A 25360-nucleotide genomic window follows, 5' to 3' on the forward strand; every position below is an offset into this window, starting at 1 on the left:
ACAGGTTGAGATCGGGATTTTGCCGTAAGGTGAATGTCATTCAACTCTACGGTCACATCAGTAGTTCCATTAGCATCAAGCAGCGTTTCAAAAATTATTTAGGCTTTCTCATTTTGGAAGAAAAAGAAAAGTCACTTTAAAATTTTTGCCTTTTTTTGTAATTGAAGTCAAGAAATAACCAAAGTTATGTGACATATACAAGGCATGGTTCTTTGAATTAAATTGTTGTCGATGGTCCACTAATGCTCAGCCTGCCACAGTTTTGTTGTTTCTCGTTCAACACTTCATCAGGCCTTGTCAGCCAAAATGAATTCAGCAGCAGATGGATGACGGGTCAAAGGTCAATGTGCATTCCAATGAGGTTTCTTTAGCCATTTTGTTGTATCTTAAAAAACTGCACACAAATCTTTTTTTTAAAAAAATCCCCTTTTTGAATGGTTAGCACAGAAATGTTGCTTTTATGTTGACAAGGTATTTTCTGTTAGTTTTTCCTCATAATTAAAAATAATTCTCTTGGGTATTAGTATTTTCAGAGTGAGCGTGTTTCCTTCAAAATTGAAAGTTAGGTGTTTCTCGTGGATAAAACAGCAGGAATGTATTTCAAGCTCTGTCGCTTTTATGTCGCTTTTATTATATCCTAATAGGTATAAAATCTAAATGTATACAACAACAATTATTTTGTGGACCATGATCAAAGATGAAGTATTGCTATTTTCTGAAACATTGCTGATTTCTGTGCTCCTCAATTGATCCCAAAGTGAGAAGCTAAAGGTTTGTGAAGGCGGAACTTGTAATGTAGAATGCAGCCTTTGTGCATGTTTGCTGTTCTTACACAGACATCAGGCTATATAAAATAAATGTGTCACTGTCTGAGGGGGATGAACTAGTGTGCACAAAAAAGTAGTGGAAGTTGAGTAATCAGTTGTGTTGATGAGAAATTCTACTCTGAGGTGAAATGGGCTTTATGTTTGCCATGTAAAAGTAATTCTCTCCTGCCTTTATTCCATTCACCTTGCAATGGTATGTAGTCATTCCTAATCAGCAAACAAGTGTCCAAAGTGTCTCTTTATATGGGAGTTTTCACATCTTTGAAAGATAGTGCTGGGACACTGAGTAATTTTATGGAGGAGATAGTCAGATTATTAATTAGTAATGGGTTGAAGGGTAATGGAGAGTGAGCAGGAAAGTGGAGCTGAGGCCAAGATGAGATCAGCCATGATCATATCAAATGGCGGAGCAGGCTCAAGAGGATGAATTGCTTACTCCTGCTGTTAGTTCTTATGTTCTTCGTTAGCAAAGCCAACCACAACCATGAACAAATTGAATTATACAGGAATCACAACTCCTACCCACTTTGTGACATGTTTTGGCATGTATTGAGCAATATGATTTCATGTAAACAGATACATTTTGTGCAGTGGCTTGTGCCAGGGAATGTCCAACTGTGTACAGTTCTGCAGGATTTTCCATGAGTGAACCATAAGACTAAAAGACAGAGGAACAGATGTAGGCCATTCAGACCACAAGTTTGCTGTGCCACACAACGAGATTATGGCTGATTTATTAATCCTGAATTCTACAGTCCACATAATGCATGATTCCCTTACTGATTAGAAGTAAGAATATACCTTGAATATACTCAACAACTGAGCCTTAAAAGTCCTTTTTGGTAAAGAATTCCAAGGATTCGCAATCCTCTGAGACAGAAAATTTCCTCCTCCTTTCTGCTCTACGTGGATGACTGTTTGTGCCCTCTAACCCTCAACTCTCACACAAGGGGAAATAACCTGGTCTGCCAATACCTTGTCAAGTCCCCTAAGAATTTTATAAGTTTCAATAAGGTCACCTCTCATTCTTCTAAACTCCAGTGAGTACAGGACCAACCTACTGAGCCTCTTTTCAGAAGAAAATGCCTCCATACCCACAGTTAACCCATTGAAACTTCACTGGACTGACTTCAATGCCAGAATATATTTCCTTGAATAAAGTGACTAAAACTGTTCATAAAATTCCAGCTGTGATCTATCTAATGCCTTGAATAGTTTTAGCAAGACCTCCCTATTTTTATACTCTGCTCCAAGGTGGAGGAGACTCAGTGGGCTGAATGGCCTGCTCCTATGTCTTAAGGTTATGGTCTTGCCTCCACTGCTGCTCCTTTATCTATCCTGCTTGTAAACTCCTCAAGGAATTTAATAAATCTTCACACATGACTTACTCTTCATGACTCTGCTTGATCATATTGTGCATTTGTAAATGCTCCAAAGTTACATCTTTTTTAAAAAGTCTCTTAACATTCTCCCAATAGCAAATGTAAAGCTAATTTGCCTTGAGTTTCCTGTTCTTTGTCCCCACTCTTTCTTTGAATAGTGATGCACATTGGCAGTTTTGCAATCCTCTGGCCCTTTTCCAGAATCTAAGGATTCTTGGAAAAGTGGCTACCAGTGCAGCCACTTCCTCTGTAGCTATTATGTTTAGTATCTAGGATGCATCCCATCAGATCCAGGTGACTCATCAGTCTTGAGCCTCAATAATTTACCTGGTACTTTATCCCTAGTGATAGTTGTATTTATTTCCTCTCCTCCTTTTGCCATCTGAATTACTTCATATTTTTAGAATGCTATTAGTGTCTTCTATTGTGAATATTGATGCAAAGTATTCATTCAGCTCCTCTGCCATTTTCTAGTTTCCCATTGTTAACTTCTTTCTTCTTTCTGCCTTTTCATGTATTTAAAAAAGCCCTTCCTGTACTTGACATTACTTGCAAGTTTATCATCAGCATTTATTTCCTCCCTCATTATTGTTTTGTTCATATTTTTTGGTTTTTAAAACTTTCCCAATTATCTTCTTACCATGAATCTTCGTCACAATGTATATTTTCCCTTTAAATTTGATGCTATTCTTAACTTCACTTGTTAACCATAATTGGCTTATCGCCTTTGAGATATATCTTTATTGTGAGCTGTGAACTATTTTCTCAACTGTCTGCCATTATTCCACAACTGGTTTTGCTTCTGAACTCCTTTATCCTTCCACTCCAGCTGGCTCTGCCCTCATTTCTTTTGTAATAATCCTTATTTAAGCCTAACACCATTGTCTCTGATCCAGATTTCTCCTTCTCAAACTGAATGCTGAAGTCTCCATCCCATTCTGATTTGCTCATGTTTGAATTTTTAACTAATTGTGCCAATCTGATTAACTCCAATTAAAAATGTGATTTGTGGCTCATTGCTAATGCACATTAAGTCTGTTCTTTATTGTAGCATTTAGAAATTACATCAGAAAATTTTTTTTGGTTAGCACGGATTAAAGTATCAAAAAAGCCATATTAAAAATAATCCAATTGGTGCATGAAAATGTGAAGGCGTGTAGCCTCTGCATGGCCCAGGAGAACAGACTGCAATTTTCATACTTTTGCAGATAGTACATTCTGTCAGTATAAATCTCAGAATGTTGTATTGTGATAAACCCACATTGACTAGCCTCGATGAAATTGATAAAGGCAAGTAACAAATGTAATAGATTTTATAAAATCAATACTTCCACCTTCTCCTTGTGGGTTCTCCTGCCTTTTTAACCTTTACATCATGTTGTTTGTCATCACGCTAGGAAGAGATCATACTTATGTTGATGGTACTTGCTTGTATTTTTCCTATTTAATGTGAAAATAACTTGCCTCCTATCTGTTGCTTCTAGATACTTCCTGAGATTCAAGTAGTAAATGAATGGGGACAATTGTACGTTTGCACAACACATCATCTATCAGAACACAGTCCTGTAATTAAATGGGGGCGGGGGAGAAGATATCTTCCAATTACAATAGTTCCTTGAATTCAACTTTATTCCCTGTATCACTTTATTGTCTTTTCACTCAAATCGGCATTATGCTCACACAGCCCAGCTGCTCACTTCATCTTTGTCACCACATGAAATCCTTGAAGTACGTGCCTGATAAAACAGGTAGTCAGTCGTCTTCTTCCTGTCCTAATTATTTTGGGCATCTGTTTGCCTCTGTTCTGTGACCCTCCCAGCTGTCCAATGTAGTGTGATGTATAGAAGAGTCCTTTTTATCTTTGCTGTGGAGGTTGGGATAACCTACCACGTAATAGTGACCTTGCTTTCTCTTGCTGCAGGAAAGAAAAGCAGCAGGGTTACATCTGACAAACAGCCAGAGGGCAAGTAAACTAAAGCAAATTGATACATTGAGCAGGCTGGCTGAGATAGGCGGTAAATCAGTTGAGAGGAATGTAATATCACTTTTAAAAAACTATTTTGTCAAAGATTTTAGTCGTTCCCACGTCAGGTAAATTAACAAGAAAGACAAACATAAAAGGGAAAACAACAGTTAGCCCAGAGTTGTGATGCCAGGTATGTAGTACATGCATCCCAAAGACTGGTGGATCATATCAAACAGCACGTTGCTTTAGCTGTTCACAGCAAGCGAGGTACTGAGGGTACCCAACCAAACTGCACATGGAAAAATTCACAATGCAGTATCCAGTGTTAGATATGACTTTGTGATTGAACATAATTTGCCAAATTAGCCTGAACATGCAAATAATTAAATTAACCAATTTAGAATTGTCAGTTGAGCTCACAGTGTGACTTGTACTGAAAGTGATATATATATATATATATAATATGCAGGGGCCTGTTCTTTGAATCACAGAACTGTTGCAGTTTGGCCCATCAAATCTCGGAAAATGTGTTACGACTTAGTGCCATTTTCCTACCCTATTCCCATGCCAATTTGGATAATCATCTCATGGTACATTGAATGCCTCAATTGACCCTAACCCCATGGACACTGTCAGGCAGCACAGTCCTGACCCAAATCGTTTGCTCCAAGATGTAATATATCAGCTTTTCGATGTAAAAGTAAGATGTATGGTAGTATGGTTAGTAGAAGACAGGCAACCAATGAAGGTTAAAAATGAAAAGCAGGTGCAGTTGGCATAACAGGCGACACAGCTGAGGTGAAAAAATTGTCTGTCTGGATCTTTAACAATCAATGCAATCATAGGACTCATCTGCTACCTGCCTTTTCAGAAGATACAGCATAGTGCTGCAAAGCTTTTCCACAAAATATAACCTTCTTTAATCATAAGGGAAAGATTTAAATGTAAAACTTGAATCAAATTTTCACATTTTTGGACAAGTTCTTGGTTTGTTCTGGTGATGTTATACTAGCATTGCTCTGCTGCAAAATCTATGTGAGATTTCCAAATTTTGCCCCTCACAATTTAATGCACCAGAGATACACAGGACAGTGTAATGGCTCAGGTGATCTTTTGACATCCAGAGCACTTACTGAAACAGATGTTAGTTTCCTTAAACTACAAATTAAAGGCAGTACGAGCACAAATGTAAAATTCAGCTCCAGAATGGCCCCTTCAGCCCACCGTGTCTGTGCTGACCATGATGCTATTCTAATGTAATTCCATCTGCCTGTACATGATTTATATTCCTCTACTCCCTGGGAGTTGGCCCTTGTGTGTACCAAGCATTAGCTGATCTAGTCAATGGTCTTTAGAGAAGTTCCCTAGGAGCAGCTGTTCAAGAAATTTAAAGTGTTTATTTTTGATGCCCAAGAAAAGCAGCAGTGCACCTAAACCCACAAAAATTCAATCTTTCCACCTCCTTCTGCTTACAGCCTCTAAGGCATTGTGTGTGAGGCGCTATAGCCAGACTTGGCTCATGCCTCCAGCTGGCACCACTAGCACATGTAAACTCATTCAATGAGCAACTATGGCACCAGTCAAATTTCTTGGTTATTGTTCCCAGTGACAAAACTAATCTGATATATTCCTCATTTCCTGTCTTTAAGAATACTAATTCAGTTAAAGAAGGGTGGCAATGTTTTGAGCAACAGTGTAGCGAACAAATTCCATCTGATACACTTCTTATGCTGCCATGAAAATTAATTTATGCTTCGAGAGTGAATGGACTCTTTATAACTTTAAATATCCTCAGGTAAGTAGGGATGAGCAATAAAAACTGATGTCTCCTCTATTCCAGGAAGCTCAATTAAATCACTGCCGGTCTTGAATATTCTGCTACTGCTTCTTGACTAGGCACATATGTCAAGAATGGCTACCTGGACAATTTCACGGAAAGAGTGGTGCATGCACTGGAAACTTCCTCAAGTAAGAGCCTTTAGGGAAAGGACAAGGAACAATTGTGTGGTGGAGAAAAATCTTCCTTAAACTACATTTATTTTGCTTAAAAGGCAAAAAGGCAGATTTTGCTGAAGGCTATTATCCTTTGGTTTCTTTCACATTAGCTGACGGCTATTTTGTCCTACCTCCCCCTTGACTCGATAACCTTATTAGTGCTTTGATGCATTTCTCTATGAGATGACTCACTGCTGTTTCAAAGTGCTAAATTGTCACAAATGTAATTAGTCGGTACAGTAAATAGAATTTGAATTTGGAGCTTGTTGCTTTGGAAATTTGAAAATATGAACCTGCGCCTTTTGCACTCCCACTGAATGTTTCTTTTGCCCAGTGGATATATTTCCACATCGGCATTCACCCTGGTCTGCTTTCAACACACAAGATCCATAAAAATAGCAGAATGTTGGCAAACACAGCCTCAGCCATTTCGCCAAGGGTTCCATGTGTCTTCTGCCAAGATTGGAATGTCTATTCCTCAAAAGAGTGATGTTTGCTGTTACTGTAAAGTTTTGCATTCAAATTGATCTTTGGCAATGAGTTATATTTAGAAGAGCTAAGCACTGAGTGTCTCCTCATCATCATCAGTGATCCCTCACAGACAAGGATGACTCTCTTCCACTCTCAGGGTGAGTCCATATGTAGCTGTACAGACTAATATGGCTGCCCCAGGCTCTGTTACACTTGGGGCAGAAGGTGGCCGCAACAAGGACTGGGTGGAGCGTTGGTATGGCAGCACGCTCCTTACACTGTTTTCACCCAGCTTCTGCTTTTTCCCGACAGTAAGTCTCGAGGGTTCAACACCTTCCCAGATGCTCCTCCTCCACTTTGGATGGTCTTGGGGCAGTGATTCCTGGTTGTCTGTGGGAAGGTCATGCTTCCCAAGTGAGGCCTTGAGGGTATCACTGAAGCATCTAGAAGTTTCTAGAACAGAATGACTGATCGAGCCGAATTAGTGTTTCAGTGCTATTTATCCGATATCCTAGTCAACCAATTTTGTGCAGCAAAATTCCTTTGGGCTTTTCTCAATTTCCTACCCTAAAGCAATTTATAATGACCAAACAATCCTGTTATGATGAGAGATTTTACCATCTGGAAGAGGGATCTCATCTCTAGCAGTGCAGCACTCCTGCAGTATGGTCCTTGCTGGAGCTTCTGATGAACCGGTGCTAACAACTCTTTCTATCGCATTTCCAGGCGTGAGCCAAATCTGTGAACCTCTGACAGAAAAAAGACCTGTGTGCTCTTCCCTTCATTCTCAGTAGCTTTGCACTAATTTTCATCAGAATAATCTCCCAATCATCTCACACAAATTTAATGGAAGAGCGGCTACATTCCAGATTAGTGGCTGTTCTTCTGGCATTTTCATTAGTTTTACATAACATGGCAACTAAAAGCCCTGTGAAAATTGAACCCCAAGTCAGTGGTACGTCAATCTGGGATATCTTATTTTGATCTCCTGTAAAAATTCTGAGGGCACTTCATGTCTTCACATGCATTTTAGCATCAAGATCATTCCTGATGAATTGCTAACAAGATACTCATTATGGAACAAAACAACTTGGGAATAGTTTAGCATGTCATTTATAAATCTGAAGTGTTGATCCATTTACATGCTTAATTAATTAAGCATTTCTAATATGTCACATTAATAATTTTGAGATTAATAACTTGTGAACTAATTTAAGTTTTTTTTATATTGCGTACATTGGCATACATTTTGATGATATACAAATTCTAATTAATCTTGATGTTACGAGTGGTAGATTGACATTTGTTGGAATGCCTTTGAAGTTTGTGAGAATGATCACAATATTTGTTTCCAAACACTCTAACACAAACTCAATCATTTCAGCAAACATTGGATCAAAGTTTACCATAGCAGACCTCCACTGCGATCAAGGGGAACATTAGAAATACAAATTACAGGATTAGATCTTGCAATACAATAAACCAATCTATTTTAATAAATTAAAAAGCAGTTATTCTTCAGTTATTAACTCAAAAATGAATACCTCCCATGACTTCACATCCTTCACCATTTTGTCAAAATGTGCCCAATTCACTGTCAGCAACATATTAGGATTACCCACTCATCCCTTTTTGTTAATGAAAACCATCCAAAACAGTGCAATTTTTCATGAGAGTAATCACGATGCCCTTTTAGTTTTACACACTTGTTGGTCAGTTCCTGTAATAAATAGCTGAGTATTGTGCACTGATCCTAATTAATCCAAGTTTTAATGTTTTTCTCCTTTTCCATACATTTGCTTTCTTTCTAAATATAAGATTTTTTGTAGCCCTGTTAATGCTGAGTTACTTTTTCCATCAACTCTTCCATTTCCAGTGGTTAGCACTGCTGCCTCACAGCACCAGGGACCCGAGTTCGTTTCCAGCCTCGGGCAATTGTCCGTGTGGAGTTTGCACAGTCTCCCCGTGTCTGCATGGGTTTCCTCTGGGTGCTCCGATTTCCTCCTTTAGTCCAGGAATGTTTTGATGAGGTGCGTGCATTGGTCAAGGGTTAAAGGTCTGGGTGGTTTGCTCTTCGGGAGGCTGGTGTGGACTTGTTGGGCTGAAGGGCCTGTCTCCACACCATAGGGATTCTATGATTCCATGATAAAAATAATTTCTACCCTCTGTAGTGTAATGTTTCCAATTTGTGTGATTTATATTTGCTACTGATGTGGTTCTGACCACTGTTAATTGTTCAGACCTGAACAAAAAAATGACATTTCCCATTGAATCTGGGTACTTTTTCCTGTGGAAGAATTAGAGCACACGAACATTGAATTGTTGCTGTTACTTGCACAGCATTAGTTCACTTTGTGCTTATGGTGCACCTCATCTATGAGCTTAACTAGTTGCTTACAAACACTCCACGTGTGCTTTGATGCCCTCAGACATTTCAATGCTGGACAATGCTATTATAATATATATTAGAAAGAAAGACACAGACTTATTTTAGTGTTGTTTGTGTCCACTGGACATCTTGAGCTGTTCTTTTGAAAAATTGTTCTTGTTGTAATATTGTAAAAGTGGCAATTTGCAAGCTCCTACATACAACAACGTCACAATGACCAGATCATTACATTACCATGAGGTATTTTACATCCACCTGCAAGGGCTGATGCAGCTTTTTAAAAAAAATCAACTGAGAATTAGTCCCTCCAGCAAGGCAGCTCTCCTGCAGTCTGGCACTTGAATGTATGCATGGACTTTGGTGCTTGAGCCCTGGCGTGGGACCTGAATTTCGAACCTTGTGAATCGGAGGCAATTGAGGCAAAGCTAACATTGCAATTTTGAGAGAAACTTCAGAAACTCACTGCACACCTCCACCTATTGGCCAGTGACTGCCACTACATCATTGCAGCAACGGCTGCATTCAAAATATTTACATTGACCTTTTCAAAGTTAAAACTTGACATCGGAGTGTGACCAGAAGTCCTGATGCTTTGGATAGAAAGTCCAAGAATGCACTGACTTTTAACAATAAACTACTTAACTCCTGTGGTGTTGCATAGGAGGACAAGGTTATCATAGAGTTTGATAAGTAGACAAAGAAAAAATGTGTACACTTTCAGGAGAGGCCAAAACAAGGGGCCATAAACATAATGTAGTGACTAATAAATCCAGTGGAGACCTTGGGAGAAAGCCTTTTAGCTCAGATCAAGTTTAGAACATGGAGCTGACTCTCACGAGTGGTTGTGGTAAATAATGTAGATGGTTGAAAGGTAAATAAACTAATGAGGGAGGAAAGGATATATTTTGGAATTCGGTGAAGAGGTGTTGGAGGCAGTTTTGAAGAGCATAAAAATTATTGTGACCGTATTGGTCTGAACAATTTTTTTATATTCAGTTAATACTGTATATATAGTCTCCAAGAGTAATCAGGTCAGGGTGCTGTGAATTATTGTACCAGAGTCAACAAAACACTTAATTCTGTTTCCATTTTAGACCTTTAGAAGGTTTTCCATTACAAATCTTTGTGCCTGTATACAATGCAAGCTGCCTACATAAATTTGCTACACAGAAAAAATATTTCTCTGAAAACATTCCGCCCCCCCCCCCCCCCCCCCCACCTTCTCTCATGTACTCTGTTGTTCTATGACTATAACAATTTTATAAATATAGAGACAGGCAAGCATCTTCCATGACTATGTCATTACTGTTCTGAATCTGCCTCTGGGGAGATACACAAAAGCAGTCCAAAGACAACTTTTCTTTCTTATAATGTCTCTTACAATTCATATTTATATAATGTTTTTCATGTCCTTATGGTATAATCTAGTTATAATTTTACTTTTAAATAATTAAAACTTCAAAAGAAGTATTGGCATTTGACAGTCATCAGTGAATTTTTACAATCTCCTGAGTCCCACTGAAGTGAAAATACCTTTTGTTTTTGCAACCCAATGACTGTTAAGGTTAAAAACATTACAACCTGTTCATTTTATGAGTGTGTCTTATTGAAGTGTTAACTAAATATGCCACACTAGGAGTAAGGCAGGCAGCATGAGAGTGAGATACACATACCTAACTTCCACTTTCATAAAGTAGAAAAGTTTAAATTGTTGTTTGAGATTTTGACCTTCAATGCTCTTTTCAGTATGTAAAACCAACATTACATTTTATTGAGATTCAAGGATGAGGTGTAATGGAAATGTATTATTTGTTGTCAAGTGTCAATATTTACGTTGCAGAGCTTAAGCTGAATCATAATTATTATCAAATACAAAATGTACCTCCACAGTTTGACTGTTTTCTGATTCAGCTTCTGAAGAAGAGTATCGCGAGTTTAGTTTCTCCCCATATCATTTGCACACTTTCAATCCTCAGATCTTCAAATACGTTTGCTTAGAATTGTAATGCTACAATGGTTCTGGATGCACAGTATTGCTTTGTGTGGTTTTTAACATTATGATGTTAAGTTCGTGGATAATTCAGTGGTTTCATTTTTGTTGTCCACTTTCTATTACATTGCACCCACAATTCCAACCTGCACTTAGGAAACCAGCAGCATTCTAGATTTAGAGGTAAAGGTCTATAAAGTGTTATTGAGATTTAGATTCACAAAAATGAGTAAGAGGGAGCTGGCCCTTCACATTTCCATTGAAGGAAACTCTGTAGCTGAGCCAAGCACTTTTGTAACAGTACAAACACAGACAAAGCCATGCACTTATGTAACAGGAGGAAGATTGACAAAGCAATAGTGATAAAGTATTTGATAGTAGAGCAGAAATCTGTGAGGAAAATGAAGAATTATTTGTTGTCTCCCTGATGCCAGATCAAGGATATCACCAGCAAACGAGGGGAAAGGTCAAATGAAGCTAATGCTCCCTGGATGACTGAGATAGAGAATAAGATGAAGCAGAAAATATGCATACAACAAATAATATTGATTCTATGAACTGCAAACTAGTCTGATAACAGCAGTGCTAGGAAGAAAACAGAAATAATTCAGTATAAAATGAAGAGTTACTTGGATAATTGTGGATTCATTCAGGAAAGCCAGAATGGATTGGACAAGTCATACTTAGTCAGCATGTTTGAGTTTTTTGTATTGTAACAGAGGAAGAGAGTTGTTAATGATAATGTGGTTGATGTGGCATTCAAAGACTTTAAAAAAGCATGTGATAGATATAAACAGTAATTATGTTAATATCCACATTATTTGTCATGTGCATTTGTTTTGCGTCATCATATTTTTTATCTCTTCTGTTATCCAAAGAAATCTGGATTTTCTTGCTCTTTCCCCCCTAATGTGAACGTACCTTGACTGCACCCAAACTAGATCTTTACCTGTTCATCCTCCCACCTTAGGCTTCCTTCATGATATCCTTGACCCAGGTATCAGAGATTCCTGAAGAAGGGCTTATGCCCGAAACGTCGATTCTTCTGTTCCCTGGATGCTGCCTGACCTGCTGCGCTTTTTCAGCAACACATTTTCAGCCCAGGTATCAGAGAGACAACAAACAATTCTAGATTTACTTCATAGGTTTCTATTCTCTGATATTGCTTTCTCAATCTTCATCCTGTTATGTAAGCTCACAAAAGGAGCTTATTCTGGAGTTGTGGGGGTATAGTAATGTAATGGGTTATGTGTTTGCTGATTTGAGTTTTAGAATCCAGGGTGTGGGGTGTCAAAAACACGCTCAATCAAAGAGAAGAAATCAATATCAGCCGAAGTGCTGCTATTATCAGTCATCAAAATAGTCAGGGCAAGGCAAGACTAATGAGAAGTCCTGACTTGCTTAGAGAGAATCTCTTGGAACAGAAGACTGTGTAGATATCAGACAGGAAGACATCCTACAAGGCATTTGAAGCCATGAGTTTAAGGAACCCATGTTCAATCATAATGATGAGTTAGGTAGCAGCTTGTTTTAAGGTCTTCGGGATAGACATTAATTGAAAAGGATAGCATCAAGTGAATGCACAGAAATGAGACTTGATTTAAGCCATGGGATGTACAATGAGCTTTAACATAGGGAAAGGAGATTAGCTTCACCAATAGTGCAAAAGAGTTGAATCTTTTGAGATTTGTATTGAGTTAGTTTCAAATAGCTCTTGTAGAGTGTAATGTTGTTTCTTCCGGTGAACCAACTTTGATGTCCTTTTGATAAAAGTACATTAGCAGCCTCTTGTGAATGTGTTCAGCAATTCCGTTCTTTGAAAGAACAGAGCATTTTTTTTCAAGAACATTCACTTTGAACCTGGTGAATATATGAACAAATATTAGGATTTGTAGCTTTTGTTCCTCTTATCTTTTAATTAGCCTTCATCAAAGTGTCAGAAATAACATAGTTTTAGCTCTGTTTAATACATAATTTGGCTTGAATTTCATTCTAATCCAGTGTGGACTTTATATGTTATATGCATTTCAACCATTTCAGTTAAAGGGACCACTGTCATATTTCTCATAGGCTTCAGTGCCATCTAGTGGTAACTAAAATATTTTAGTACTTTTGGTGGAATAAGTAATCATAGAATTAAAACAAAATTATTTTATGCTACCTGATTGCAACAATGCATTTGAAAGTCATGGGTTGAATTTTCCACTCCTTGATAGTTCACTAGCAGTGGCAAAAAGGGTAAGAAAATATAGTGAGAGTGAAAATAATCAGCATTTTGATGGCAAGAGAACTTTTTTATTCACTCATTGGGTGTTGGCATCGCTGTCATTTATTGCCCATCCTTAGTTGTCTGGAGAAAGTGGTAGTGAGTTGCAGTTTGCAGATTTTCACTTTAAACCTTACAAAAAGCATCAATGTTTCTCGATTGAGAAGCATCTTATTTCCATGCATCTGCATGTTGCTAAAGTCTTGGCTCACCTTATTTATATGCCAATTCCAATTGTCCTTTCCTAAGAAACTAGACAGTGCAAATTTCAGCATTTAAACCAGGACCAAGGCCTGGTGGCTGCAGCTCTCCAAATATCTCTCCAGAAATCGTACAACTGTTCACCACAATAGCCCTACATGTTCCATGGCCACCAGCTTCACTACACCATCATGCCTGCGCTGGGACCAACTCTTGCACTCCTTTACTTTACAGCTCAGGGATCTGTACAACTTGCATGCTTCTGCCCAGTTACCTTGAATGTGGAGAGACACATGCATCTCCTGCATCTACACAAGATCCATCTTCTCGCTCTCAACTTGCTTCATGAGTGCTCACTCACATTGCACTTACTTGGAGGCTGCCAGCCTCTGTATGCTTCACATTACCACTTAGCACTGTGATTAAACTACTGGTATCTTGAGTTTGATTCATGTTTGAGAGGATTTAATAGTTTCTTGTCAATCTTTCTGAAGCCATGGTTTTTAAATCAGTATGTCTGAGACAGCAGGTCATAGGGGATTGACAGCAATCTTCTGAGGATGGGGATAAGGATAAGGATCAGGACACTGTCGGGGGGATTGTCCAAGAGAGCATGACAGAACAATGCTTCATCATGTCTGAGAAGCCAGAAATAGCCTTGTGGAAAACCGCTTCCAGGATCAGTGAGGACTGTCTTTCATTTTATAACTTTCTGTTAGTTATCTGGGAGGCAGACCACATGTGCAAATGTTTACAATCCTTGACCTTCAGTACTGCTGAAAAAATAACTCATTGTCCATCTGATTATGGATATTTTCCAATCAATCTCTGCAAAGGTGTTATTACACACTGCTGGAACGGGTGAGACTTGAAGCCATGTCTCCTGGCTCAAAGGAAAGGACACTACTGCTCCCGCATAAGAACCCCCTAAGATATTTTTTAACCAACCTGCTCAGACATGTTATGACACACTGCTGGAGCAAGGAGAATTTGAACCCAGGCTTTCTGATCCAGAGACAAAGACACTACCACTGCACCACAAGAACCCTTCCATCTAATAATACGCTTGATGTCTCCACATTACATGTCCCAATGATGGTTAGAGAAAAAAGCAGCAGTCAGTGAAACAGTGCAGCTCTTTAAAGCTTACATCGGAAGATCATATCAGAAGTCTCTCACGATAGTAAGAAGGTTAAGAAGAACCTTGAGGAATTGTTTTACAGTCCTTCCATCATCAGACACACAGCAATGCTTGTAGAGCGTATGTGTCGACTGCTAAGTTTCCCTGAAATGTTTAAGTGATCCCCAGGGCAGTTTTGAACCTGCAAGAGGCAGGACTTTGGCCTGGTGAGAATAGCTACATACTGTACTGTGAGGGAGAGAGGACGTATGAACTGCACCAAGCACCTCTGGGAGCATCCTGACAGGAAGCTTCTAGGGATTGTGTGCATGTGGATCCTCCTCCTTGTTGGTAGCTGCCAGCACCACCGTGTCACTCTTAGAGGAAGGAGCACCTTGAGTGAGATCGAGATCCCTCAACTCTCTCTTGGCCTGTCATTGACACTGAGCACCAACGGCCACAGCAATGGAGGACAGGGTAGTGTGCATGACCTGAAAACAGTGAGTGCACTGGGTCTGCCTCTTCCTGGGAAGTCACCAACCTGTTTATATGCAAACATACTGGAGCCAGCAGGGTACTGATGACAATCCTCCATCCTTTGATCCAGTTGACTGAAGGTCTCAGACAAAGCTGCCTGCTGTTTTATACCTATCTGTATCTTCAGTGCAGTCACTGGTGGTGGAGATCATGGGTTGTCATCTGATAGAGACTGAGCAAGTGCCTGGTTTCCAACTCTCTTCTTAAGTGCCACCAACTTAAGACATTCCTTCCTCAACCAACTGCAAAGACATGTCAGTGTTGTATTCACCAAAATGTTCCCCTGAGTCTCATCCAGACAGAGTACTCACGGAGGTTGAAGTCTCTGAACTGGTGCAGGATGCAGCTGAAAGCCTTCCCACCGTGTCCTGTGAGGGTTCCGTGTCTTCCTCCTCAGCGGTAAAGGTGGTGCTGAAGGTCTCTGGCTCTGGCCTCATTGCGGTTATTTGTTGGGTGGCTGGTCAAAAGTCAATGTGCATTCCAATGAGGCTTCTTTAGCCATTTTGTTGTACCTTAAAAACTGCACACAAATCTTTTTAAAAAAAAATTTCCTTTTTGAATGGTTGGCACAGAAATGTTGCTTTTATGTTGACAAGGTATTTTCTGTTAGTTTTTCCACATTATTAAAAAAATTTTCTTGGGTGTTACTGTTTTCAGAGTGAGCGCGTTTCCTTCAAAATTGAAAGTTAGGTGTTTCTCGTGGATAAAACAGCAGGAATGTAATTTAAGCTCTGTCGCTCTTATGTCGCTTTTATTATATGGCTGAACTGGCAATCGATGAGTTGTCATCCATGAGCCTTGGTGAGGGGTGTGTGTGGTCACAGAGTTGGACTCAGTGGTGACTCTGAGAGCATGAAGTAGCAGAGAGAAGGTGGTGGTGCTTACCCTTGCAGAGTACAGAAGATCACTGGCCTTCTTGCTGCACTGCTGGGCATCCACTTTCACCCAGGTCACTGCTCTGACCTGAACTGCAGCGTCTAAAGTGGCAGGCACTGTTCTTTAAACCTGCTGCCAGGGGCCTGAACACCAGAAGGTCCTGGCAATGGCTAGCCTTTTCTACCTCTCCTGCCACACATTTGCCCGAGAATGCCACCCAAGAGCCCAGTTACATAATGAATGATGTAAAGAGCTCAGCATTGTCTGAGGAAAGTCACTGTGAGCTGTAACAGAGACAGTGCCACAAACCTCACTCGACAAAACTCTTGAACTGAAAATGCGAGGATTCTGCCCATTGTTTCTCATTCTTTTGCAGCATTTTGTTTTGGTGTTCCATCCTATGTGGCTGCAGTTTCAAAGATTGTCGTATTAAGGTGGTTTGGCTTCTTTGGAAGAGGAGGGTGAGCATAAGTGGGTCATTTTGCCAAAATGTAACAAGTAGAGTGCCATTGGGATCAATGTTGAGGTTTCAACCATATACAATATATTGATGACCTAGAGGAAGGAACTAATTATACTGTTGCTATATTTGCTGAGAATACAAACCGGTAGAAAAGTGCATGGTAAAGCAAAAATAAGATGTCTAAAGGGATATTACATGGTGAAGTGCTTGGTCAAGAATCTAGCAGGTGAGGTATAATGTGGGAGAATGTGAATAGGTTTCCCTTGGCAGGAAGAACAAAGAAAAAACAGTATTATTTAACTGAGGCGAGGTTGTAAATTTCTGAGGTATGGCAGGGTTTCATCATATTGGTACATGAATGCGTATCCTTATTCTTTCTCAGGATGTGGGTGTGGCTGGCAAGGTCAGAATTATTGCCTGGGCCGAGTTGTCTTAGAGAAGAGCTGCCTTCTTGAATCACTTTGATTCATGTGGTGTAGGTAGACCCACAATGCTGCCAGGCAGGGAGAGAAGGAATGACAATATACTTCCAGATGAGATCCAAATAATTTCAATCTAAAAGTTAATGTGCAGGCACAGAAAGTAGTTAGAAGTGCAATGACCTGTTGTCATTTACTGTAAGGTGAATGGAATCGTAAAGAAAAGATGTAAATGATTCAATTCAGAGAAGTTTCCCTCAACTGAGATTTAGGGTTTTGGGTTCTCTGATAATGAAAGCTTGGGTAGGCTGGTTTCTGTGTCCATTTGAGTTGCATAGAATTAGGGGTGAGTTTATTTCCACATTTAAGATAATGGGAGAACTTGACAAGGGTGGATGCTGAAAGGAAGTTTCCCGTTGAGGAGAGACCAGAGCTAAAGGACTGTTTCACATTCAAGATGGAGACGAGGTGGATTTATTTTCTCAGAGGGTTGATTTTGGAATTCTCTTCCGCAGAGAGCAGTGGAGGCATGATCTTTCAATTATTTAAGGACAGAAATCGATGGCTTTTGACTAACAAATGATGCAAGTGTTATCTGAGGTAGGTGGACTTGAGGAGTTAAGGACACAATCAGCTCAGCTATGATCTTATTGAATGCCAGAGCCAGTTAGAAAGGATGAATAGTCTATTTACTGCTCCTAATCTATATGTTCAAAGGGCACTCTTCAGGTTCACGGTATTACTGTTCTGCTCACGTATGTGTGTGGTACTTGGATGACTGCACCAATTGACATTAGCCAATGACACAGAACAGAAACAGTGTGATTAAGTGTGTGGTCCCAACTCTTCAATCTGTATTTTATCCCCAACATAATTGTTCACTTTCAGCTGCTTACTTTATTTCTTTCACCGAGAACATCAATGCTGCAGTATTTTATAGTCTTATAATTCAGTATCCAGCCTCTGATCTGTTATAAAACACGCCTTTACTTGTGCCTCCTTACCCCTCACCAAATTTGCCAAGTCTCACCCACCTCAAAATTATCTTCAAAACTGAACCTCTCTGATAAACATCCACTGCTGTGGCTCATTCAGTGGCCATTTAAATCCTTACAAAATACCTTGGAATATTTTATGATGTGAAAGACTCAATGTAAGTGTAAATTGTTGAGTCACGCTCATGCTTACATGATTTAAGCTGCAAAAAAATCTTAATTTACGCTTTATGGTTCAAATGTTAAGATTATAATTTTATTTGCAAATACATGGTTGTGGTTAGTTTTGCAAGTTGTGCGTCTCATCAAAAATGTACCTGTATTTACATCCCACTAGAATTAGTCTCCTTGACTTAAGTAGCTCTTTATTTGTAGATTGACTATTCCATAACCCATAACTGTTATAGTCATCGGAAATCTTGCCAAATTCATCAAGTGACTGTAACTTTACTTGAATTTGTATTATGCCCATTTAAAAAGTAGCTGTAACCATCATTATTTAGAAGTTTAGATTGAAGCTAACTGGTTGTCAGAGAACATCAAAACACATAAATCAGATACTATGAAAACTATGAATCTTTATTTGCAAATAAAGATATTTTACCTGGTTGACTTTTGTCCTCTGAAGATATTGTGATGAATCAAACAAAAGTTTCAAGCTCACAAACCACACTGGCAAAATGTGACCCTGCCATTGTTGAATTGAGGTGCCACTGTTGAAAATAAATCTGTGAACTATGAGAACTGCAAAAACAGTAAAGAAATGGACACTGTGGAAGAAAATGGGTAATATTTTGACCTTTCACCTAGGGAGTGTATGGTGTTGGCTTTAGTAATGGTTGATTTTCAATTTGAATATCTGGAAAGCTCTGAAAGTGGCAGCTCTATAAGGATTTCCTCATAGGTGCTTGTGCTTTACCACTATATAAGGAGTCATAGTCCACAACGGACCATCTCTTTCCATTACAAGTAAATTCAGTTATGTATAACTTGAAGGGAACCACTCCACAAGCATGAGGTAAGGTGAGGAACCACCTCACCCAGTGCAGGGACTGAAACTGTGCACTTGGCTTTACTGTACATCACACTAATCTCTAGTAAACTGGGCTAACTGAATCCCTTCTTATCCACATTCTACCATATATCTTACAATTGTGAACTGAATATTCTCTTCTGAAATGATGAGTGAATGAACTGATGTATGTTGTGACTATGTGAATTTTATCATAACGTAAGTTGCCAATTACATAATTACAGTACTTACAGAAGTCATAATCTGCTGAGTTTCTAATTTTGGTTTAGCCATATAAAACTTATAGTTGTTATTACAGTGTAAGTTAAATATCTATTTTCCATTTTGTTGTTTAAGTGCTGTCATGCTCACAATGTAGAAACATCTACCTATGCATCGAAATACAAAAGATTATAATATCTCTCCTTTTATTTCAATGCAGATGCTACAACTGTGGCGGCCTTGATCATCACGCTAAGGAATGTAATCTACCTCCTCAGCCAAAAAAGTGCCATTATTGCCAGAGCATCATGCACATGGTAGCTAACTGCCCCCTCAAAACTGTTCCGACACAGCCCCTCATTTCTCAGGGAAGATATGAAGCAGATCCTCAACCTTCCACTTCTGCGTATGCTGCTTTCCCTAGAGAAACAGGAGGGGTCCAAGGCTACCCAGCTTTGCCTCACTATCAGGAGGGAAAACCAGAGACTGAGCACTCTGGTAAGTCACCCCATGAGGCTTCTTCAAGCAAGTTGTCTGCATCACCTGAAGAATCGAGCAGGAAAGGGCCTTCCATTCAGAAACGGAAAAAAACATAAAACAAGTTGTGCGATCGCTTTTGAGGTTTTTTTTTAGAAAAATAGGATCCCAAACTACCTCATACTTGCAAAAGTACAGGGGAAGTAAATACACATACTGCAGCTCCCTTTTTGAGGAAAAAGAAAGACTTGGTGAATCAACAAACTTTGAATTGGTCAATTCACTCCATGGAAAGAATGATTACTGGATTAAGTTCATGCACATCCACTGTGCTCCACTTTTAACTTTGTATGCAGAAACTCCAGTGGCATATGTGTTTCAGTATCAATTTACCATTTTAATTCCCTTGGCTTTTCTTATCTTTTATAACAAATACTGTTCACAGTCTCTTTGGTATCCTCCTGGAATTGCAAAGCAATACACAACACTACAGTCAACCCAAGAACACCTTTCAGAGGCTCCGTTCCATTCAGTGGGCAGCTGAAGCATTGCTGTTTAAGCAAAGTGGTAAACCAAAGGAAATCAACACGTGGATGCTACCAGAGCAGAGGTACCAGAAATCAACAGACATATAATTAATAAAGCATGGCAGTGTCTTTCTTCTGTTGGCAATATTCAACGTTGAGATACTAGCCACTACCATGAATATTAACATAAGGGGAATTGAAGCTTCAGATAATGTGAATGTGTTTGTGTTGCAAGTGCTTTTTGGTTGTTTTTGTTAATTGTGTCTTAAACTCAAACCTGTGAACACTGTAGTATTCATTCATCGATATCTATGGATATATAAATATATATATCTATATATATGTGCACAGATATATAGATTTACATACAAAAGAGTAAAAAGTGTGCAGAAGATTTGAATGTCATGCCATTTCTGCTAATGTTCTGCAGTAAACACCTAAGCAGCAGTTGGTGTGTATGATATACATATATAATATGCAATATATTTGTATGTGTATATAAACACATTCTAATATCAGTAATTTGCCGATTCCACGAAATGTCTTTGGGCCAACCTGCAAAAAGTTGACTCTTGATTGGATCTTTGACAGGTAAAGCAAAGATAGAGTTTGCAGTTTAAAAAATAACCTGAATGTAATGTGTTACTTCATTTTCTAATACCATGCACCCATGTAGTAAAATTCATATTGAAGTCTTTGGGATGGGCTGCACTTTGATATGCTCTTTGATATGAAATTGCATACCCCACTCTGCAGTGCAGAAAAATTGTACACCCTTCTTGACAGTTTAATCATTTTTAATCCTTTCAGGACTGGTTTTGGAACTTGTGCATCTATTGAGAATTTAAAATAGGTCATATAAATAAGTAGTACAGCATTTTAGCAAAACATCCTTTCAGAGTTAGGCAGTTGCTGATATGAAAGTTATTTACAATGTAAGTTAAGTCATCATGGTGACCTGCAGGTAGATTACCAAGGGAACTTATAAGGAAATACAAACATTTGATTTTAAAGGAGAAGAAGCATAGAAATGGTTCTGTTCTTACAAGCTATGGATTTTTGTAAGGGAAATTTCACAAGACATGAGTTGGGTTTTTTGCCAATTGACTTCAAATGGGTAAAAACACTACCCCAGAGACAATGAGGAATTTTGAGAGGGGTCCTTTTAAAATATCCGAGAACATACAGCTAGTTATCCAAAAAATGTCTCTGTTTGAGAGGATGTTTCTTGAAAGCACACTAGTAAGTTGGTATCATACCCTATCATGCCTTAGATGATCTTGCAGACAAGCAACATTGATTCAGAGTGAATATATTGTATTTTATTTTAAGTTCCTTCATAGAGTTATCTTAATTGGCTTATTCATTTTCTATTCTAACCACATTTATATTTGATTTGAAGAAGCCAAGTATCTTAATTAAATACAAATTCATGCTGTTTCATGAAAAGTGTCAGCAGGGATTAGTCAAACCAGCAACGTCAAAGAGAATTTCCAGTTGTAGAAGCTTGTAGTCCAGATGAAGGCTAGTTGATCCATCTTGACTTTAACATCGATTTGAAAGTGCTATGTGTCTTCTTCCCTTGCTTTTTCCACAGACTCACAAGTAGAATGTTCATCTTTCCCAAAGTTAAACAGTTCGTGATTTTAGAGGACATTCAATAATATAAATACCTCAAGGAACTTCCCACTGAAGTGAGCAGATACCTGAATTGGTTGTTACGTAGATAAGAAAAGCACTGTCAAAAGGATAAGTAGGAAGTAAATGACTCAGCATTGAATTTTAGGGCGAGAATTCCAAAGTATGCTGGCTGAGATCATTGCTGTAGTCCCAAAAAACACCATAAGGTAGAACCATTATTCTTTCTGAACACTTATATAACTAAGAATTCCACTCCAAGTACTTACATTCTCAGGTGACCTTGATTGGTACTCCATTTCAGTGCATGCTTCCCCTCTTGAACACTAGTTTGTGTAATATTGTACTAGGTCTGTGATTCATTTGATCCAGTCATAACGTTTTTATATACCTGAGCTACTAACTGACAGACAATTTAGTGTATTCCCTACCCCTCTGATTTATAAAGCTGTATGAGTTGCCCTTTGTCGACACTTTGAAATGATGCTTTCCAGTAGGCACTTACTGGTCCAAGATTTCGCAGCTATAGGCATGGCCATGATGTAGGACAGGCCAGCTATTTCTTTGGCCTTTTTACACATTAGCAATATTAAATAAATAAAAATACATCACTTCTTGGCACAATTTGTGAAATATAGTGGGGGAAAGCTCATTCTGAATCACTGATCCCAATTCACAGTGGCTGACGAAGTTAGAAATTCAGAGGCTAATATATCATCTGATACATTGACTGCATCAATTCCTGGAAGGTTTAGTCATTTAGTTAAATGTAAATGGGTATGCGTAGTCTTTAACAATCTTTACTCATTGATGCTGAATGCTCTAAGGGTTTATTTTAAAATGTCATGTTTTACTTCCCACTATTAATCAAGCTACTAATTTCATTAGATGTACTTCTTTGGAAAAAGGGAAAGAATGTGCAACAACCTGAGGTCAGGAACTAATATGACCTTGGCATCTCATTATAGTTAATGGGAATGGGATGCCTGTTGCTCCTTTGAACTCCTGTTTAGATGGCATTTCCACGAATTCAAAATAATGTTGCTGAGAACTCTCAAATGTCTTTGCAAATTGCACAGCGATAAATATGTCTCAGTGCAAGGCTGTATCACTGAAAAGAAGGTTGAATCACTATCTCTGTACTAAATATTAAACTGGGAGGATAACTTTACAAAGCTGAGCTTGCAATTGGAATTAGATTAGAGAGGGGGGAGAGGAAGAAAAATGAGCCATAACAAGTCTTTTAAGACAAAATGGATTTTTGAATGGCAACTACACAGCAGTCAGGTCATGTGCCATTATGTGACTATATATTTTCCATAGGCAGATTGTTTGTACAAGTTCCGGGAAAACAAAAATCATTCAGCTAAACCCTTCAAAAATAACCCTGGAGGCATCAGTTCATGTGAAAGCTGATACTGCAGGAAACTTCAAAGTGTACGTTTGTTGGTCAGATTGGAATCTGGTAGGCATTAACTGGACAATACAAGGGTCATAAATTAGGTGTGGCTAACATTTTGGCTCTTTAAGGGATTGTTGGTTAAGGGATTGTTGGTTTCCATATCCTGAGTGTGAGGAATAATACTGCTGCTCAGTGTGTATATTACAGACAAGTATAAACTGCCTAAATGTGATGAGATAGTTTATTTGAAACACTTGAATCCCATAAAGAAAAGTGTTTGTAATTGAAGAGGTGCAGGTTGTACCGATGCTGTCTTGATGTCATACACAGCAAGCCTTCCCGTAATCTGAAACATGACGATATTGAATGTGTTGTACCTATCGAGAAATTTGTGCTTACATAATGTAAGGATTATTTCTTTATTTAAAAGTGTATAGACAAATCAGAGTGGCATTGCTTAATCTACAATATATATGTCTTTTTATATTAAAATAAGATTAGGCAAGAAACAATGAAGAAAATGCAAGCTGCAAGTCACTTTGACATGCTAAACCAAAGTTTCTTGACCTTATTGAATGAAGAAAACATGAATATTTCCTGAGTTGGACATTCCCTGTTTACAATGGAAAAGTTCAGAGCTGAGATCAGACTTTCAGTAACCCAATCCTGAAACCCAAAAATTTTGCGGGTGCATTTTTAAAAGCGTTGACAAGATTGTGAAGCTTTTCAGTGCAGGATTCTGTTAGTGCACCACACTGAACTTCTAAGAGCACAGACCAAACATATCAGAGAGACAAAAGATTGGTTTTGTATTTTTGTATATTGTGATGTTATGATCATTATTACTCCAAAATGTATCTCAGGACAAAGAACTTTACTCAGGGAATATACCAAGTAGGTTTATTTTTATTTGCAGATTAAGACATACTAGAAAGTACTCTGAACAAACCAAATAGTTTTCGAGCTTGGTATCTACATCTATATTTACATACTGCTATTATTAGTAACTACCTCTGAGCTTTACATAGTCCTACATTTCTGATAATCAGATTTATGATGTCTTTTTTGTATTTTGTTATTTTTGTATAAAAATAATAATGGTAGAGTTGTTTTATTGTACCCATGCCTTATGTACCCATGATAATCCATTTTTTTTGGTTGTGAAGTTGGCACATGCAATGATGTATGGTATGTTTGATATCGTAAAACAGACCAGATTTTGTTTTTCTGTTTACAGCAAAAGGCTACCTCATCCCTTTTCTGTATATTTCTACCTTTTTGTTGCTTTAGTCTTGAAATCAGCTGTCAATCGTATTCATAAAGTAGAATAATTTTTCTGTCGCTGAGTAACAGGCATAAAGGTACTATCAAATTCCAGTTGCAGGCATATATTAATTTATAGGGTTATTAATTTACTTTTTTTAAAAACGGTTTTAAAGACTGAGATTTTTACACAAGCCCAAACATTTATGTTTTCAAGCAAAAGCAGATGCTGTGACTGGGATGTTTGAACTTTATTCACCTGTTTGATGGTGTATTCCATCAGAAGGTGGTTGATTGGCCAGTATTGATCCAGTGAACAACTGAGAAGTGTATGCAATTTGTTATCCAGCGTTTTATAACTAATGTAAAACCAACAAAAAACTCTATCGATTAGCTTAATTTACAAATGGTGACAACAACCACTTTGCATACATATATATTTGACAGCCCTTTTAAGACTACAACAAGATTGGCTTGGTCATCTAAAGTGCATATTTATTGATGAGTAGTTAACCACGAATTTCACAGATATTCTTTCTTGAAATTGGAGCTTTCTTTGTAGTTGTGTATGTCATGTGCTTAGATAATGGTTGATAGTTTGATTTTTAAGGGTGTGCAGGTATTCTGTTAAAAATGGGATGACTCATTCATGCTGCTGTGGAAAGAGCAGACAAGATTTAAAATTCATAATTGACTTTTATTTCAACCAACCTAACCAAAAGAAGGTGCAGTTTTTTTTTTAACCAGACACGTCACTAATGATGTTTTTCACTCAAGATCTGTCAGAACATCTCTGTTCTTGTGGTGCAGACACCAGTTCCTTTTCACTTAACAACACTGTCAATCTGTTCTTAGTGGGACTGCACACCCTGTACCGTCTGTTATGAAAATGTGTCTTGGGCACTTGAAAGATGAAAAAAAA

The 25360-nt window shown here is 38.4% G+C and overlaps 1 protein-coding gene across 2 annotated transcripts in view; it reads left to right on the forward strand.

The window, feature by feature from the left end:
• Positions 1-19727, forward strand: part of LOC122548410 (protein lin-28 homolog B-like) — a 204215-nt gene extending 184488 nt beyond the window's left edge. For both annotated transcript variants that reach the window (XM_087976263.1, XM_043687028.2), the window contains exon 4: positions 19352-19727. In XM_087976263.1, coding sequence (XP_087832389.1) covers positions 19352-19727 — 376 coding nt within the window. The remainder of the gene's footprint in view (positions 1-19351) is intronic.
• The last annotated feature ends 5633 nt before the right edge of the window (positions 19728-25360 follow it).

The sequence above is a fragment of the Chiloscyllium plagiosum genome, unplaced genomic scaffold, assembly GCF_037043375.1.
Source record: "Chiloscyllium plagiosum isolate Xiang-an unplaced genomic scaffold, Cpla_swu_hap1 HiC_scaffold_3, whole genome shotgun sequence".
Lineage (NCBI taxonomy): Eukaryota > Metazoa > Chordata > Chondrichthyes > Orectolobiformes > Hemiscylliidae > Chiloscyllium > Chiloscyllium plagiosum.